Here is an 18,349-nt window from a genome sequence, read left to right on the forward strand (position 1 = left end):
ACCTCCAGATGGCAAAACAGCCAATGTCCTGGAAATATCTGTCTCCACACATCAGATTTTACCTTGGTAATAATGCCCAGACTAGCTCCTTGGTCCAGCAACCCTGAAGCCACATCTCTGTGTCCCTCCCTGGCAGCCAGGTGTAAAGGTGTGTATCCGGAGTTGGTGGTGGCATCTGGGCATGCTCCGTTTGCCAGCAGCTGGTGGACGATGTCTTGCTTACCAAGACGGCTTGAGATGTGCAGCGGAGTCTGCTCGTCCTGGTGACGACAACCAAACAGACATTTGAGTTTTGTATTAAAAGTCAATGCAATTTTTGTGTACTTTAAATAAGAGTTATATCTGAGAAATTATCAATTTACAATATTCACAGAACTATGAATTAAAAATGTCTGATATAATGAATAGTGGCTTTGCTAATGTATTATTTAAAGCTGGGGTAGGCATATTTATTTTAGGTGTCACTGGGCAAAAAATCGTTCTTAGAGAAAACTAGACTTCTGCACCTCCTCCTGGCTCTGTTTTCAGGCTTTAGGAAATCTAGCCTATGATGGGATACTTTGGCCAATCACAGGTCATTTTAGAGATAGAGCGTTTCCATTGGCTGTTCAACAATTGCAGATGTGCATGTCCCTATAGATGGTGAAAGCCTACTTAAATGGAGGAAAATCCTGCAGAAAAGGTTGCTATTTCAGCATTGGCAACAACTCAAAAAAGGAAGACTGACTTCTCAAAAAGAGAGTCTGACAATAAAACCAAATAAAAGACGTGTCAATATCGGTCAAGCGTTTCAGAGATGGAGTGAAAATGTTGCTAATAGTTTAGCCTTCTGCTAACCCTAGAATCACAGTATGTCATCTCAAAGGGCTTTACAGAGAAAACAGGACAGTTGTTCTCCGCTATATAACGGAGAGGGATGATTTAAATGAATGACTAGTCCTCCTACAGTTTACTGTATGAAGGATAGGCTGAGGACAAAGCAGGGAGAGCTACAGGAGGAGGGCTGCATTTTAAAATTCTGGCGTTTGTTTAGCCTTATCCAGAAAACTGCTGAACCCAGCTTGAAGAGTCACACATCTTATTACAGAATAGGTGAATCCTAAAAAAAACTAAATGCAGATGTTTGTTGCATTAAAATGAATGTACATACAACAAAATATAGCCCCCCTCCAAAGCATTATTTTCTTACAATGAGAACAAGAACACAAGAGGAATTGATCTGCACTGTAATCACTCAGTAACTAGACAGAACCACACATTCAGGCGCACGTTGAGTGACAATATATTGAATGTTCCTCCAACCAACATACGAAAAAAAACACACAAAACAGTTGTGTGGCTGCCATTGTATGGCTTTCAATGTGTTTTCTATTGAAAAGGAAGCTTTTTGTCTGCAGTCACACGTGGTCCACCTTGGCCTTGGCATCGACACGTGCTCCGTTCTGGATCAGATATCGGACCACATTCGTCTGTCCGGCTCTCGCTGCCATGTGGAGCGCCGTCTCCCCCCTCTGCAACACACACACACACACACACACACACACACACACACACACACACACACACACACACACACACAGACAGACACACACACAATTTTGATTCTTCTCTGCTCTCCTTCCTCATGAAAACTTTTTCTGTTTAGATGGGAGGCAGAGAGAGAAGAGGGAGAGAGAGAGAGAGAGAGAGAGAGAGAGAGAGAGACCCTCTTCCCCTCCACACCCAACTCACCATAATGAGTGCCATAATGCTCCGTTTCTACGGTAACCTGGCCACAGACACGGCGTGGGCGACCAAATACTTGGGGTTGAAGAGTTGAATGTGCAGCACTCTTTCCCCTCTCTGTTTGCTCATTACGCTCTGCTTCTCTTTCAACTCTTTCCCACCGATCCCTCTCTTTTTTATCCCTCTTCCTCCTTTAATATTGGAGTTAACAGGGTCAGTAGTTTTAGAGTTTGTAGCTCCTAAAGAAGAGCGTTTATGGACAAGATGAGAGTAAGAGGTCCTCTCCTTACATACACATGGCATTAATAGACCCGAACTACAGAGGGTTTTCTCCACTGTCTGCTCCAAAGTGTGACAGCACTTTCTATGTTTGACTGTATCAGTCTCTCTATCTCTGTCTCTCTCTCTCTCGCTCTCTCTCTCTCTCTCTGTGAAATGCTCTGCTTCAGGTGTGTGGATATATCATCCTCTTTTAAGTATCAAAAGGTCATTTGGAGTTGTGTTTGTGTCCACCTGATGAATTAAGTCCAATATTCTCTCTCTTTTAGCTCTATTTGTGGTCTCCACTAACTCCTAAGGGTAATATTTGTCTCTTTATCAGAGTACAGTTGAGTACAGGTAGGCCCACTGTAAGTTCTCAAGTGCTACTTTCAACCACTGCGGATTATAGAAGAGAAACTGTGCAAATGTCCTTTGGGAGGGACACAAGAAAGACAGAAACAAGAGAGAAACAGAACTCACCACATTGCTTGTGTTTGGTGAAGCCCCGTGGTGGATCAGCTGGTGCACAATGTTGTCGTGTCCCATAAATGCTGCAACATGGATCGGAGTCAGACCGGACTGTAAAGTGAAGAGACACACACAGAGAGGAGCGGAGAAATGATATGTAAAATAAAAGTACAGAAGTATTATCAGTAAAATGTACTCATTATGCAGAATGATCAGTTTAAAACACATATTCTTTGATTATTATTATCAATGCATGAACATTTACTTTTAATGCTGGTGGACCTTATTTTAACTTTATATGATCATATTTTGTTTAGCACTGCACAATATTAAGTTATTGAGTCCTAAAAGTCTTCTTTTAGTTAAATTATTTCAACCAGTTTCCGACAGAAATCAACTTAAACTCGTGGATGGAATTAGAGATTGCCGCTCTAAATAAAAAATAAAAACTTGAAACCAGTTGACTTCTATTTAAAGAGGTTGAATTCATTTCACGAGAATGGCAGGTTCTTTCTCCGTTTATTTAGAAAATGAGACTTTTAGGACTCAGTAAAAGACAAAACATGACTTCATAAGATGGAGCAGCGTGTGCAGTATTTCAAATGTGGAATAAAAAGTACAGTATTTCCCTCTGAGATGATGTGGAGTTGAGGTTTTAGGGAGCAGAAAATTATATATAATATATAAATAAAGTACAAGTAAGTCAAAAAAAGTGTACTTGGTTACTTTCCACCACTGTGGCGACAAATGTAACTTTGGTAAAAAAAAATGATATAACTCCAACTTTAAAACAGATTACACTTAAAACATCCCTGACGCCATCATGCGTGCATGACACACACACACACACACACACACACACACACACACACACACACACACACAGACCTACCTCAGTGACTGCCTGTATTGACGCTCCATGCTTCAGAAGTAGCTCCATCACCTTGACTCTGTTTTTCTTGCAGGCAATGTGCAGAGGAGTGAAACCATTCTAACAAAAAACACAAAAAAAAAAAAAAAATGAACAGAAAAATATTTATAAAAAATAGCCCAAAACTTTTGTGTGTGTTTCTTTGCAGGTCTTGCTGAGCTGGCAGAAGATAAGTCTGGAACACCGAATGGAAACTACAGCACAAAGCAGGACCTTCTTTTCTTTTTTCCCTCTCTTTCTTTCACTTTTTCTCTTCACCCCTCTGCATGCAAACCAGACAAGCATGTGTGGAAATAATTGACTCGACTCTAAAGCCGTAAAAAAAAAAAAGAAGAAGAAGATTCAAATAGACTGAAATAGATACTTTTCTTTACAACTCACTCGTCTCTCGCCAACACGGACGCTCTGCCCCCTCCCTCCCTCCGTCCCTCTCTTACTCACTTGACTTTGAGGTTTCTGGCTCAATCCTATGACTTCATTTTCCCCTCCGTGTCCTTTTTTTCATTCTCCTTCTCTCTGGCTATAAAGTCCCAGTGCTCTAACCACACCCAGACTTCTCCCCTTACAGAACAGAGATGGTTGTCTTACACCAAGACAGTGCCCGGGTTATAAAGTCTCTTTTTAGTTTCCTTGTCTGTTTCCTTCGTTTATTTCCTTCGTGTGTCTTTTCTTCTCCATTAAAGCCCCTTATTTCTCTCTTTTGTTGTAAACAAACAAAAAGTAGGGAGGTGAGGAAGAAGGGAAAGAAAGGAGGGAGAGAGGACATGAAAGACTTGAAAGGAAGGAAGAAATTTCTGGTTGGTTGGGAGATGAAATCATTAAGACGCTTAAACGTTCCACTGCCACAACCTGGAGCAACACTGCAGCTTCAATTCCAGTCTCTGAAGGAATTAATCTATTCTATACTTCAATTTCTGAGAAAACATCAATATTGTTTTTAATTATTTTCCTCCAACAAGCCTATTTCCAACGTGCACCTTGTTACGTAAAATGTGCTGGTAGTTTCACACGGCACTTTCTTACGAGGTTCTTATGATCCACTAACATTTCCGTAACTCTTTAAACATGGCTCAAGTGTAAATCCCATTACTGTTAAGGCTACAGAAGCACACGATGAACACACATAGAGAGATATAAAATGCACTTCTTGTTTCGTCCTCTAAGAGTGCTGTGATTCATGTGTTATTTAATTATCATTTCTAATGAGAAACTAAGGTTTTCAAAGGTCAAAAGTACTTTGATACTTTTTCGATACCACATTTCAAATTATACAATCTCCATTTTTAATATATATAAACGTATATAATAAGATACACTACCGGTCAAAAGGTTGGGGTCACTTAGAACTTTCCATTCCACTCCATTACAGACAGAATACCAGCTGAGATCAGTTGCACTGCTTTTTTAACCAGGGCAGCAGTTTTCAGATTACATTATGTGCTTACATAATTGCAAAAGGGCTCTCCAATGTGTTCTCAGTTAGCCTTTTAAAATGATATCAGATTAGTAAACAGAGTGTGCCTTTGGAACATTGGATGAATGGTTGCTGATAATGGGAAATGTAGATATTGCATTAAAGATCAGCCACTTCTTTCTACAACAGTCGAGAACCCTTTTGCAATTATGTAAGCACATAATGTAATCTGAAAACGGCTGCCCTGGTTAAAAAAACAATGCAACTGATCTCAGCTGGTATTCTGTCTGTAATGGAGTGGAATGGAAAGTTCTAAGTGACCCCAGACTTTTGACCGGTAGTGTATATATGTAGATATTATACATTCAATAGTATCGATAGCACCAAAGCTATAAAAAAACACACATCTACAATCCGATTTTCAAGCCAAGGCTACACAGATGAAACAACCGGGAAGAAAATCAACCGGTCCTCAACCTGTGGGATTTCTTTTCTTTTCGCTATGGTATGGAAAGAGGGATTGAGTATTGTTTCTTTTATGCTGGGATTGTATTGAAGTTTAAAATTCTGGTATTGAGACACCCTCATGAGAAAGAAATAAAATCTGTTTAATAAACCACATACTGGGAATTAATCTCTTTTCATGCCAGACTATTTTTTTTCACCTCACAGACAAAATGGACAAAAAGAAAGCCTTAAAAACCACAAAGGTCAGACCATCATTCTCCCTAAAATGTCCAGCTTTCATTCCACTGCTTGATTATAACCCACCAAAGCAATTCAATGAGGATACTTTGTAACAGTATCATAGGCCACACAATAGGTAGAAGGATCATATTTTCTATCAAATAAATGGATGCATGTTACCTTTCTGTACTTGTCCATCACTCTGACACTTTAACCCCCTCTTTCTCTTTCTTGCTTGTCTCGTTTTCCTAAAACCTTCTGCGTCTCTTGATCAGATCAATTCGTAGATGGATTATAAACCCTCTTAACTGGACAGCAATTTCTCCCTGCTTATGCCTTCCTCCCATTCCGTCCCAAAACTTCATAATAAATGATTGATGAGTGTAAGCATGGGCCGGTATGAGAACAGTATGAAAACCTCCAGCAAAAATATCACGGTTCACAATATTGCGGTTTTGCAATTACAGCTTTAAAATGTATTATTTGGAAATGTCTGGGTAAAAAACAACATTTCTTTCTTCCATTGAACACAATGTATGTTATTTTTAAACACACTGCACACGGCACACGGATTTCTAAACTGCACTTTCTGTCCTTGACAACTCATAAAAAACAGCTCCTAACGCAGGAACGGTATGACGGAAAACTTGAGAGGTTTTGAAACCGTGACCATTTTTTAAACCGCGGTATGCCTTTAAACCGGTCCATGCCTAGATGAGTCTACTGTATTTCTGCAGCTACAGAGGATCAAGCGTCTCTCCTGCTCCTCCGTCCCTCACCAGTGCCTTGGCGTTGGGGTTGGCCTTCTTGTCCACGATGACCTTTGCCACCTTGTAGTGGCCGCAGTGGGCGGCCACGTGCAGCGCCGTCAGGTAGTCGTTGGTCACGTCGTCCACGGGCACCTCGTGGTGCAGCAGCAGCTGGACGCAGTTGAGGTGGTCGCCCTGCGTCGCCATGTGGAGCGGAGACAACCCGTTCTGGAGGGGATAAGGTCACAAGTCATGACTAATTGTGTTGGAATGTTCTCGGGAGTTTGTAACAGCAGATAAGACAAATGTAAAATGTAAAAAAAAGATTCAGTTCATAGAGTTCAGCAGTGATGGAATGCAACTACAGTTACTCAAGTACTGTACTTAAATACAAATGTTGAGGTACTTGTACTTGAGTCTTTTCTTTTCATGCCACTTTCTGCTTCTACTCCGCTACATTTCAGAGACAAATATTGTACTTTTTACTCCACTACATTCATCTGACAGCTTTAGTTACTAGTTACTTTACAAGTTAAGATTGTTGCATACAGAAAACATGTCGTTTATAAAATACAATGTTTTATTATAGAGTAAACTACCCAACATTATAACGGCCTACAAGTACAGCTGAAATGATTAGACCATTAAACGTTTCCATTTTGTAAAATGTTTGGGATTTTTCGGCATCGAGTACTTTTATTTCTAAGACTTTAAGTACATGTTTCTAATGATACTTACATACTTTTACTTAAGTAACATTTTCAATGCAGGACTTTTACTTCTAACGGAGTATTTTTACTTATGCAGTTCTGGGATGTTGCAGAGTTAAGAAAAAGAAGGGGAGTAAGAAACGAGAGGGAGAGAATAAAAACTATAGAGACACACACAGATTGGAGGTGTACCTTTGTCTTTGATAGTATCGGCGCTCCTCTGTCCAGCAGCATCTCCACCACCTGCTCATGACCACTCCTGGCTCCGCAGTGCAGAGGAGTCAGACCGTCCTGGGAAAACAAAGCATGAACTTCATCCATCACCAACAGGGCCCTTAAGCAACACAATGAAGCCTTCACTGCAGGGGTTAATGCACTGCAAGTGACCCTTTACTTCCATGTCTATAGGTTGAGAAAATCCCTAAACTAAAAAAAAATGGTATATGCAGAGGCTCAGTCCTCGACGCAGCGGCTCAGGGTTCGAGTCCCACCTGCATGTCTTCCCCCTCTCTCTTCCCCCTTTCCTGTCTACAGCTGTCCTGTCTATTAAAGGCTAAAATGCCCCAAAAATTATCTTAAAAAAAAAAAAAAAAAAAGGTGGACAAAAGAAGTTGCTTTTGACACCTTAGAGATGCTTATATACTGTAATATATGTACTGTATGTGCCCCTATTGTAAGATAAATGGACAAAGCTTGGGCTAAGGGGCTATAAATTGTTTTTGTTCAAAGACATAGGTCTTTCTGTCTCCTAAAGGGGTGTGGCCTCGTTTGAACAAGTAGTGCCAGATCTCGCGAGAGTTTGGTTGTAAGACAGAAACAGGTCTCAAACAAAGTTAATTTTCTCCTGATGTGTCCGTCTGAAAAATGCCATTTTAGTGTCAGAATGTTCTCTAGATATGTGGCTTGTGAAAAATGGGTCCAATATATACACCTATATACTATGGTGACTATGGGGCGAAAGCATCGCTCACAATCTACGTTCACGTTCACTTCTCCCGTTGGAATCAATACACTCAGGACCTGCTGCTAGTCTCCTAAAGAGACGTGGACGTGGAGGAGCCCACGGGACACAGATACAGGAAACTACTCTGAGTTGGGGCGTCTCGGTTCTATACCGTCTCAGGTGTAGCCTGCTCGGAAAGGTTCCTGTCTCTCTTAAAAAAGATGAAGATGTGATTCAGTTGCTTCTAATGCTAGCCAGGAAATGGTCAAGTGGGTCAGTGATGACCCTCTTTCTCTTTACTTGTGGAAATATCTTATCTCTCAGGTTGTGACTCTGGAAAGACTTGGACACCACATCAAGAAAATGACTCATATTTTCCTGCATAAGTGGAAGAGGCCAACGGAACTTTTGGGAGTGGACTATAATCTGGACTTGAATAGATAATATGATGAACTGGAACTAATGGCCATGGGGTTGACTCGTGTATTCTACTTATTGCTGTCACCATTACTGTAGGCTACTGGGGTGGCAGTAGCTCAGTCCGACCTCCGCAGGGAGTTGGGTTGGGAACATGAGAGTTGCCGGTTCAAGTCTAAAAGACCAAAGTATGGCCCCCAACTTCTCGGGGCGCCTGTCCATTGACAGCTGCAGCCCCTTCACTCTGACATCTCTCCATTAGTGCATATATAGGTACTGAGCATGTGTGTGTAATGTGTACAATAACAACAGAGTGAAAACATTGTAATTTCCCTTGCGGGATTAATAAAGCATACATTATTATTATTACTGTGCAAGTAGAGTGCCCTATTTTGTCTTGCTAATAATGTCACATTTCTCTTTGCTATATGGACCAGTCCTGGAGCACTACTGTTTGTTTTTTGTTGGTTTATGTATTGTTTGTACATTTGACCTAAACAAATGTAATAAACATATGTGTAAAGCAGGCTTGGAGGGTTTAAAAAAGCCCAACACTATCAAGCTGCATTATGAGAAGACCGTACCAGAGAGTATTCTTTACTCTATATGTCTTTTGCAAACCTCTAACTTTATGTAAGTGCAGTGCTAAATGGAAGCAAAACCACTTTCAAATATTAACATCAGTTAAAAATGTAGATTCTTTTGTATGGATGTTCACCTTGGTCCGTGCGTCTATCTTGGCCCCTCTCTCCAGAAGCAGTCGCACCATGTTGCCATTCCCACGTTTGGATGCTACGTGCAGCGGTGTTATATCATTCTGGGGAGAAAGAAAAGCATAATTTCTTCATTCAGCCACAAAGAAAAGACGACTCAGAATTTTATTACACAGTTTGTTGTTTTAAGAAGAAAAAGGAAAATTACACAACAGGAAGACCAAACATCCTAACTCTGCTCACATATTGCTAAGTAACTATGAAACTAACTATGTAATGAAAATGTATGACGTTGTGCATGCAATGGGCTTACAAACACATTTAAACTACAAATGAAGCTAACAAGCACATTTCAGACAGCTTGTCCATGCCTGAAGCATTTGAATACATCTCACTTGAAATTTGCTTACTCAACTAGAGACCGTGTAGGAGGAGAATGGATAAATATCCCCCTCTAGGGGGAATATAACTATTCCAGCAGCTACACAGGGTTCAATCACTGTCTTGCTTTCTTGGTTTTTCCTTTGTGTCCTTCTATAACAGGAGGAGGAGGTTTTAATAGGACACTATGTACTGTGGAGAGAGAATCGTCTGTATGACTACAGACTGCTTCTATGTGTTCTTTGCCAGTATGTTTTACAAATAAAAAAACACATTCTAATGTAAACGTTAAAGGACATGACTGGTTGTTATTCTAGGTTCACATTGAGTACTTCTACCTAATTTAATTACATTAGATGCTAAAACGTTTGTACTTGTATTTATAACAGAGTATTTCCACACTGGGGTATTGCTACAACATAGTACTTCTTCCACCACTGATTATTTGAGACACACCCAGTCTTCAACTCCCATAAACTCAGCATCCAATCCTACGGTCTCCAGGATCATATAGCACACAGACAACATGTATATGTGTCCTCCTGCAGAGTGACAGGCACAGCTGTAGGATTACATGTATCAGTGTTAGTGTGTCTTACACACACACACACACACACACACACACACACACACACACACACACACACACACACACACACACACACACAGTCCCGCCTTCTCATATGAGAGTCTTGGAGTGAGTGTCTGCAGCAGCACTCACTTCAAAAAGTTTGTGTGTGTGTGTGTGTGTGTGTGTGTGTGTGTGTGTGTGTGTGTGTGTGTGTGTTTTCCATCTTCAAGTGAAGTACCCACCCTCGCCTTGAAGTCCACAGCTGCCCCTCTGTTAAGCAGGAGCGTTGCTACGTTGATATTGCCGTAGTGAGCCGCAATATGGAGAGGAGTGAAACCGCTCTGAGAGGGACGAGAGACAGAAAGAGAAACAGAATCAATTGAAAAAGATCAAGCAAAACAGGTCTTTTAATGAGCCACCAGCAAAGCATTGGGTTTGGCCATAAGCAGTCCAGGCTAATGGAGCAGACGAGGGCTGAGCAGAAGTCAAACATGCTGGATTTTCCTTTTATAACAAAACATATTTCTTGTGTTATAGTTACAGTGACATTCTTCAGATCCGGAGTGAAAAGAATCATGAATATAAGCAAACATAAGCAGATTAACTTCCTGTCAAATGAAAATCATGCAACGGTAATTATTAATTAGAGCATCCATTCAAGTTGCGGTTTCAATTCCTAAAAAGAAATTCTACTCTTCTGTACTTTCATCTAACAGGAAATACAAAAGCCAGACATGCAGGTGAGCATGCATCTGCATTAGTTAAAGGCAATCTAGGTTTAAAATGGCTGCTTTAAAAGGACACCAGTAACATGTAACCTTTAGGTAACTTTAAAGGTGCAGTAGGTAAGACTTATAAAACTAACTTTCTGTCATATTTGCTGAAACTGACCCTATGTTCCAGTAGAACTACATGAAGCAGGTAATAAAAAAAACACCACCTACAGCCTGTAGTATGATTTGCAAAAATCCACCGCTCCCTGTTCAGATGCACCAATCAGGGCCAGGGGGGGTGTCTAACTGCACTCTCTACAAATCACAACGTGTAAATAGGAACATGTTGGCGTTATTTTGTCACTTATTCGGAGCAGTAGGCTAGTTGGAACCAGTTACCTGCAGGATCTGTGCTAGGCTAAGCTACCGGTGGAACTATCAGACAGCGTTACAACACGCAGGGACATGAGAAGGGTATGTATCGACTTGTCTTACTCTGGGGGTTACAGTGAATAAGTTAAATTCCCAATAAGTCGGCGTGTTCCTTTAAGACATTGAAGTAATCAGGTTGGATTAATGTATATCACTCAAATTCGGTCATCTGAAAAAGTATTCATCTAAAACATAAATAATTAACTTATGCAGATAATCTTAGAAAGTTCAGTCTTGATTTATTTAAAGTGGTTTAATTTCTTCTTCTTTTTTACTTTTCCAAAGCAACAAACAGGAAAGGTCAACGTGCTATTGATCATGTAATCGAGGAGCTGCTCTATTTAAAGCTGATTAATCTGGTTTCCGAGCACAGTGACAGTAATTAGCATTACCTCAAAGGATAGTCAGCACAGTGTCAGGCTAATGTTAAAAAAAATGCAATTAAATAAAATCTATTGGCATGCTAAAGCTTAACTAAATCCATTACTGTCATTTCAGCCTTCCCAGTTTTTCCTCACATGCACAAATTTAGTTTAAGTTAATTCAGACATTTACAGCATTATACAATCTCTCAAGCAGTGTAAGGAACAAAAGCTCCACAAAAGCTAGTTGATAGATGTCACAGAGATTATTGTAACAGGAGGATCACGTCACAGAAAGTTGCTACTGTGGATGGAAACGGATAACAACCTGTACTAAGTATTTTCGATAATAGCTATTAATACAACTGCCAAAGACATTTACTGAACTATTAACAGTAAATGTGGACAAAAACGTGCAGGGTGAGGGCTAAATGATCTGGCACTCAGGAGCAACACATGCCAGTCATTTTTCTGGCCAAACCACAAACAGAAAATAATTCTTTTGAGCATTAAAAATTAATTATTACAAAACGTTAGTTCTTCTACTGAGATATTGAATTTCTCTTCTATTCTTTTGAACAGTGGCTTTATTGCAGAGCGGTAAATGAGAAGATGGACACCACTCTAATGTCTGCGCAGTGGATATGAAGCTAAACCCAGCAGCTGGTTAGCTTAGCTTAAGCACCATGTCAAATAACAGCAAGTAGCCGTTAGAGAGCAGTTACAGTTGATTTTTTTTCACAGATCAAGCAAACGAGATATAACTGATATTAATCAGTGAGCTATTGCAGCGACGTGGTCACTCCTGCCTTTTTCATGGCGACAAACACATTGACAAGAAATGTTTTCTGATTCAATGCTTCAATCGAGTTGAATGCAAATGAGGCTTCTTCTTGTTTTGCTGCAGCAGCTTTCCACATGATAAGATTATGCATACATCTCAGAGAGAACCATGCCTTTATTTAGAAAAGGTTTTATTATTTCACTTAAAACTTCCTCCATGTTTACCTGTTGTCTTGATAAACTTGATAAAGTATTATGTACAGTTTCCACAGCAATAATTTATGGTGAGTCATGTTTCTTTTGCCATTTTCAGTCACCTATTATATAAAGCCCGTTAACGTTTACATTTTTCTTAACTGAGGTTATGGCTACCGTGAACGCACATACCGTGAAATGTTTACGTTAAAAGTATTCCAGCTGTCCCGTTATTGGAAGGCTTTTAAAGTGAAAACATCTGCGGGAAGTTTAATTGTCGGCACCTTAAAATCGGTTGGGAAAAGTGGAAAAACTGCCATTAATATGGATGAAACAAGTATTTCTGTTTAAAAATAGAAACCAGAACATCAAAGTGCCAAGTATAACATGACTCTGCTGTTGTACTGATGGAATTAGGATGTACATAATGCTAAAAAACGACCATGCGAGAGCCATTGTAGTGGTTGGCTCCAGGTAATTTCACCCCAAATTAAATGTTTTTTAAAAGCTCTAGGTACACATAAGGTAACAGTAAGTAAGGCAGTAAGTCTATTGTTATTTTTTTTAAATCTCTGCCCTAAAGCAGCAAGCCACTGGATACACACAAAGCAATGTCCAAATGCAATGCAGGTTAAACAACAGCAGGCACACAGGTGAGACGCTGTCAGCAGCAAAAGCATTCATGCCAGCATTTAGCATTCATGCTAGCAGACAGAAGGCTTTGGCTTTCCAATGGTGATCATGATGTACAATGACAGGAGAGGAAGGAGAGAAGGAGAAGACAAAAGAAGATGTACCTCTGTTGTTCTATTCACCATCATCTAGAAGGGAGACGGGGGAAGCCGTAGGGTAACAAAAAGGAACCAATAGAGGGAGGAGGAGGAGGAGGAGGAGAGAATGGGGCGGTTAGTGCACCACAACAACTACAACACGAACACTATGGTTGCACCAAGCTGTAGGATGGATAAATGAGAACATGGCCGGAGATTATGAAGACTAAAAGGTAACCAAACAGAGGTACACATAACTGGATGATGGACTGAGACTCTAACCTTGTAGTCTGTTATTGTTTCTACAGTGAGACGGACTACTGTTGATGGTAACTATACCTGCTGCATTCTTGTTTTTGACTAACAAAGACAAAGACGACACTGTTCTTTTTCCTGAGTGGCACTTACATTGTGACACGTCTAAAAACTCGGATCAGAAATGTAGCTGCCGCTTGCATTTTTTGTCCCACAACAAAACATTTTCAGGATTTAAATGCTTTCTTAATTGGAACTGAAAAAAAAAAAAAAAAAAATCACCATAAAGATCACCATCAATAAAAAAAATAAAGAAATTAAAAAAAAAAGCGTATTTCTAGCCCTATGATACCATAACTTATGGAAGCGTCTTACTGTTTTTCCTTTCACTAAACTGGTGTCTTCCAAAGTTAGCAATATGCTACATGTTTATTTCTTTTATTTTATTTTTTATTTATATTTTAAATAGACAATGGTGTAGATTTAGTTTTAGAAGAAGTGCATCTTCACTACAGTGACAATACGCCGTGGTCAAGGTGGACAGTTTCCAGCTGTTTCCAGCAGCCTTGAACAGGAAGTCACAGAAACACTCACATCCTGTTAGGTGCAATTCCGATTTAAGAAAATGTTATTAAACCCATTTATCAGCTTGTACCCAGTCTCCAGTTGTTTTTATTATGACAGAGTAGCTGTGAAAATGCTCTACATGCGATCTGTTGCTGATGTTAACAAACAACAGAATGTAGATGATCCATAATCTGAACAGATTTAGTCTCTCTGACTTCTAAACGTCACCATCAGCCACACATCATGTGTTCTGTACAGATTTAGCCTTTAAATTAGACAAATAGCAGTTAAAATCCCTCCAATTCAAAAACAATAAAAAGTTTATATAAAACGTCATCGTGTTGAGTCGATTCTGAACCAAATCAGCAGTTAGATCAGCTGAGAGGCCGGCGTTTCCCAGCATGCCCTGGGTCCGCCTGGGTCTTACACTCGGTGGAAAGCAACTGCGGCGCCTGTCTCTCAAAACTGTGGCCGCCTTGATCTCGTGAGGTTAACGCTGCCCACGTGTGCTTGTGACGTCAGAGCAAGTCGGGATCAAGTCTGACACAAATCTAACTGCCATGCATCGGGCGGCGATTGCCGCTGATCGATTTTGCGCAGGCCTGGCTCATCACGAACAAGCCGACTATCTTAAATGGAAGCAAAAATAACTAAAATCACTTCCTCTCCCACAGTAGGTCACGATGGGAATAGCAGTCCAGCCTGTTGTGCAGAGAGCGTACCTTGGACTCCACGTCAGCGTTGTGGTCGTTCTGCAGGAGGAGCGCGGCGGCCTTTGTGTCGTCTTTCCGTGCGGCGATGTGCAGTGCAGGCAGGCGGACCTTCCCCTTGGTGTCGTTTTCCAGCAGGAGGGAAACCACCTGGTCGTGGCCCTGCTGCAACGCCACCGCCAGGGGAGTGAAACCATCCTGTGAACCAAACACAAAAGTTAACCAAATGAATACTCCATGTTCTGGCAACAGCAGAACATAGCTTAGCGTACATGGTGGTACTCCTGCCTGCCAACAGCCATCTACTGTAGGTAATACACTGACTATGGATAATGAGTCAATACGCTCATACATTACTTTATCCTCTGCATCTTTCAACCTCCGGCTGCTTCCGCGTGTCAACTCACATGTCTAGACAACTTGTGTTTTTCTGTCACCTCAAAGGGTGGCAGTGATTGCAGAAATGCATAACTCTGCAAAGCATTTCCCAAACAACTCCAGCTGGGGTTGACACAACAGTATCTGTCTGCCCGCTGCTGATGTGGCCAGTCTGTCTTTAGCAGTGTAACTAAGACAAATAATAAAATTCACAAAGTTCTGACTGTCTGTAATTTAGGATGACATTTTAAGTGTCACTGCTTTAAAACACCAACGCCACACAATAACACAAACAAACTAATCAATCAAGGCAGCGGTAGACCAGCAACCTGCCCGTGTTCTGCGAAGTAAAATTAATGTTTTTGTCAAAGGAGTCTGGTGGCTTTGAAGAGAGCATAGATAACGGATTCAGTTCCCCATCAGAACAGACTCCTGCCTGCTTCTCCAAACTGGGAGCTACCAACTGTCTGTCTGTCTGTCTGTCTCACATGTCTGTCTGTCTGTCTGTCTGTCTGTCTATCTATCTATCTATCTATCGATCTATCTTTCTTTCTTTCTATCTACCTACCTACCTACCTACCTACCTATTGTTGGTAATACACTCACTACAGTAGTAGTACCTCATACAACCCAACTTCAAAATATCTAACTATCCCTTTAAATTGCCATCAGATTAACATAAAAGGGTCACCGTCTGAAAGGGGCTTAATGAGCACAGGGCAATCTAACAACCATTTGTCAATTAAGGCATTTTAGCGAACGCTCTGAAGAGAGTTTAAGTGCTTGAGTAGGAGTTTCAGTGTCTCACTCAATGAGAAATCGAGAGGAAACTTTGCTGATGATGGGCACAAACCACGAAGAAAACAAGATGACACTAACCGCATCCTACTGCATACATATCCATTCACACAGGCAATATAATAAATGACAGACACAGCGGAGGATACTAGCAGCAGTATCTATGAATCATCAAAGAAAAGGAAAGATTTCTCACAAGTAAAACAACATGGAGATTATGTATGTGTGTGTTTGGGTGTGTGTGCACAGGCCTGTGTGTGTTTACACAGGACGCCGACCGTCTGGATAAAACCGACTCAGCAACACTACACCCACACATCAAAGCAGAAGCTCCCCTCAGACATCGCACACACAAACAACCAAACACACCCATGCTAGCACACATTCATAATCAGATCCACGAGCATCTCTGCACCACAGGCACACAAACACGTTCAAATGCTTAAATTTAGCCTTTATTTATGAATTCCTAAAGGCTTAAGCCATCTCAAAGCACAACCCCCCCCGTTTAATTTGCTGCGTTATGGATTCAGGAAAAAGTCAGTTTAATGCCATAAAAATACTTCAAGAGATGACAACAGCAGCAGCAGCAAACTAAAAGGCACTAAGAGGGTTTTTGATCTTTATCTTCAAGCTTCAAAACTTGCAATGACACAGCAGAATTTCCTTTTACTGAAACAGAATTAGCTCAAAACATGATCACACAATCACACAAAACAAAGACCAGACAAGTTATTTTTATTGCAACGGAAATATAATTATATGATCATAATAAGAGAAATTAATCACAACAAATATAGGACTGCAGAATATTTTTACAGTTTGTACCGGAGTACAAAAATACAAAACCTTGTGTCTTTTTCTTTTAAAACAAAGGATTTCTGATCTATTCTGTCTCATGCTATGCTAAAATGGTGAAATATGAATTATTAAACACTGTGAGTTGCTTCAAACATGGATATATATTTCCCTGCATGAATAATTCACTCATGTCACCCGCTTGTGGAGACTGAGAGGACGTGGAGGAGGAAAGAAGGAGAACAGCGAGATATAGTGGGGAGGAGGAGGAGGAGGCAGACAATAGATGGAATGATGAAGGAAAAGAAGGAGAGAGGAGGAGGAGAAGGAATGATGGATGGGGAGAAGGAGAGAGGAGGAGGAGAAACAAAAAGAGATGAAAGGAAAGACGAGGAGGGCAGGAACACGCACACACACGCGCCTACACGCGCACACACACACGCACACGCACGCACACACACACACACACACGCACACACACACACACACACACACACACACACACACACACACACACACAGTAGTTTATTTTGACTCAATCCCACATACATCGTCCTGCTGCCCCAAATACTAGAGCACCAAATGTGTATTAATCCGCCGCTGAAAACAGTCCCCAACAAATGCAGTATTTACTCCTGTTTTAATAATGTTTGCTAAAAACTACAGTTATCAGTCGTTTTTGAAAATTACTGTGCCTTTAAAAAAGAAATTAGGCATACATTTGTGACTAGTTTAAAAAGACTTAGTTTCATAAAAAGTCTGCGGCTGAGACGCGCTGAAAGAGAAGTTTTGTTTTTTTCATGGGATTTGTAGCCTTATAATTTATTATTTCCATTTTATGCTACTTCATACTTCTACTGCAGTACACCTCAGCAGGAAATATTGTACTTTTTACTGCACTACATTTATTCGACACTTATAATGTAGTTACTTAAAAAGCATATATACAGTATGCTTATACGATATGATACAGTAGTACTTCTGTACTTTTACCTAAGTAACATTTAAAATTTAGAACATTTACTTGTAATGGAGTATTTTAAGACTGTTCAAACAGAATAAAGTCATATGAAACGTGTGTGTTTCAAATGGTAACAAAATATGGATTTTATAAATTAGTGTATAGTTTTTGCAAGAGTGTTTCATTTTGCAAAGGGTCTGAGGTGTTCTGCTAATTGGCTGTGTGGTTGTGCTAATTGTGTGTAGTGTTTTGAAAAACCGGTCCCTGTTTTCAAAATAGTGCTTAAGCAATCAAAAAAAAACTGTAAGTAAAGGATCTGAATTCTTCTTTACCGCTGGGTATTGTAAATAGTTGTGTTATTTCATATCCGTACTGAAACTCTGGTATTTTATTGCCACTATAATCAAACATTTTTAAACCATACAAAATAATCCAGGTGTACTGTAGATCACATATTTATCACTGTTTTAAATAAAGCCGAAAATATTTTATATTCTAGCACTTCCCTGCGACGTCCTGCTACGCCCTGCTACGCTCGATGGTGTTTTAAGCCCCCAACGTTGACTTCAAGGCAGCGCTGCGACCGTCGACTTCAAGGCACCTAACCCTAACTATTGCCCTGCAGTGCCCTGCTACGTCCTGTAACGCCCTGCTACG

The 18,349-nt window shown here is 40.4% G+C and overlaps 1 protein-coding gene across 21 annotated transcripts in view; it reads right to left on the reverse strand.

Moving 5' to 3' along the window:
- Positions 1 to 18,349, reverse strand: part of LOC144535881 (ankyrin-3-like) — a 178,456-nt gene that overhangs the window by 70,436 nt on the left and 89,671 nt on the right. For 13 of the 21 annotated variants that reach the window (XM_078278637.1, XM_078278654.1, XM_078278647.1 and 10 more), the window contains exons 6-15: positions 14,770 to 14,955; positions 13,253 to 13,276; positions 10,213 to 10,311; positions 9,024 to 9,122; positions 7,138 to 7,236; positions 6,266 to 6,463; positions 3,347 to 3,445; positions 2,467 to 2,565; positions 1,413 to 1,511; positions 63 to 260 (exon numbers count right to left, since the gene is read on the reverse strand). In XM_078278637.1, coding sequence (XP_078134763.1) covers positions 63 to 260; positions 1,413 to 1,511; positions 2,467 to 2,565; positions 3,347 to 3,445; positions 6,266 to 6,463; positions 7,138 to 7,236; positions 9,024 to 9,122; positions 10,213 to 10,311; positions 13,253 to 13,276; positions 14,770 to 14,955 — 1,200 coding nt within the window. The other 8 variants (XM_078278649.1, XM_078278655.1, XM_078278646.1 and 5 more) reach the window with 3 other exon arrangements.

This window comes from Sander vitreus, chromosome 21 (assembly GCF_031162955.1).
Source record: "Sander vitreus isolate 19-12246 chromosome 21, sanVit1, whole genome shotgun sequence".
NCBI classification, from domain to species: domain Eukaryota; kingdom Metazoa; phylum Chordata; class Actinopteri; order Perciformes; family Percidae; genus Sander; species Sander vitreus.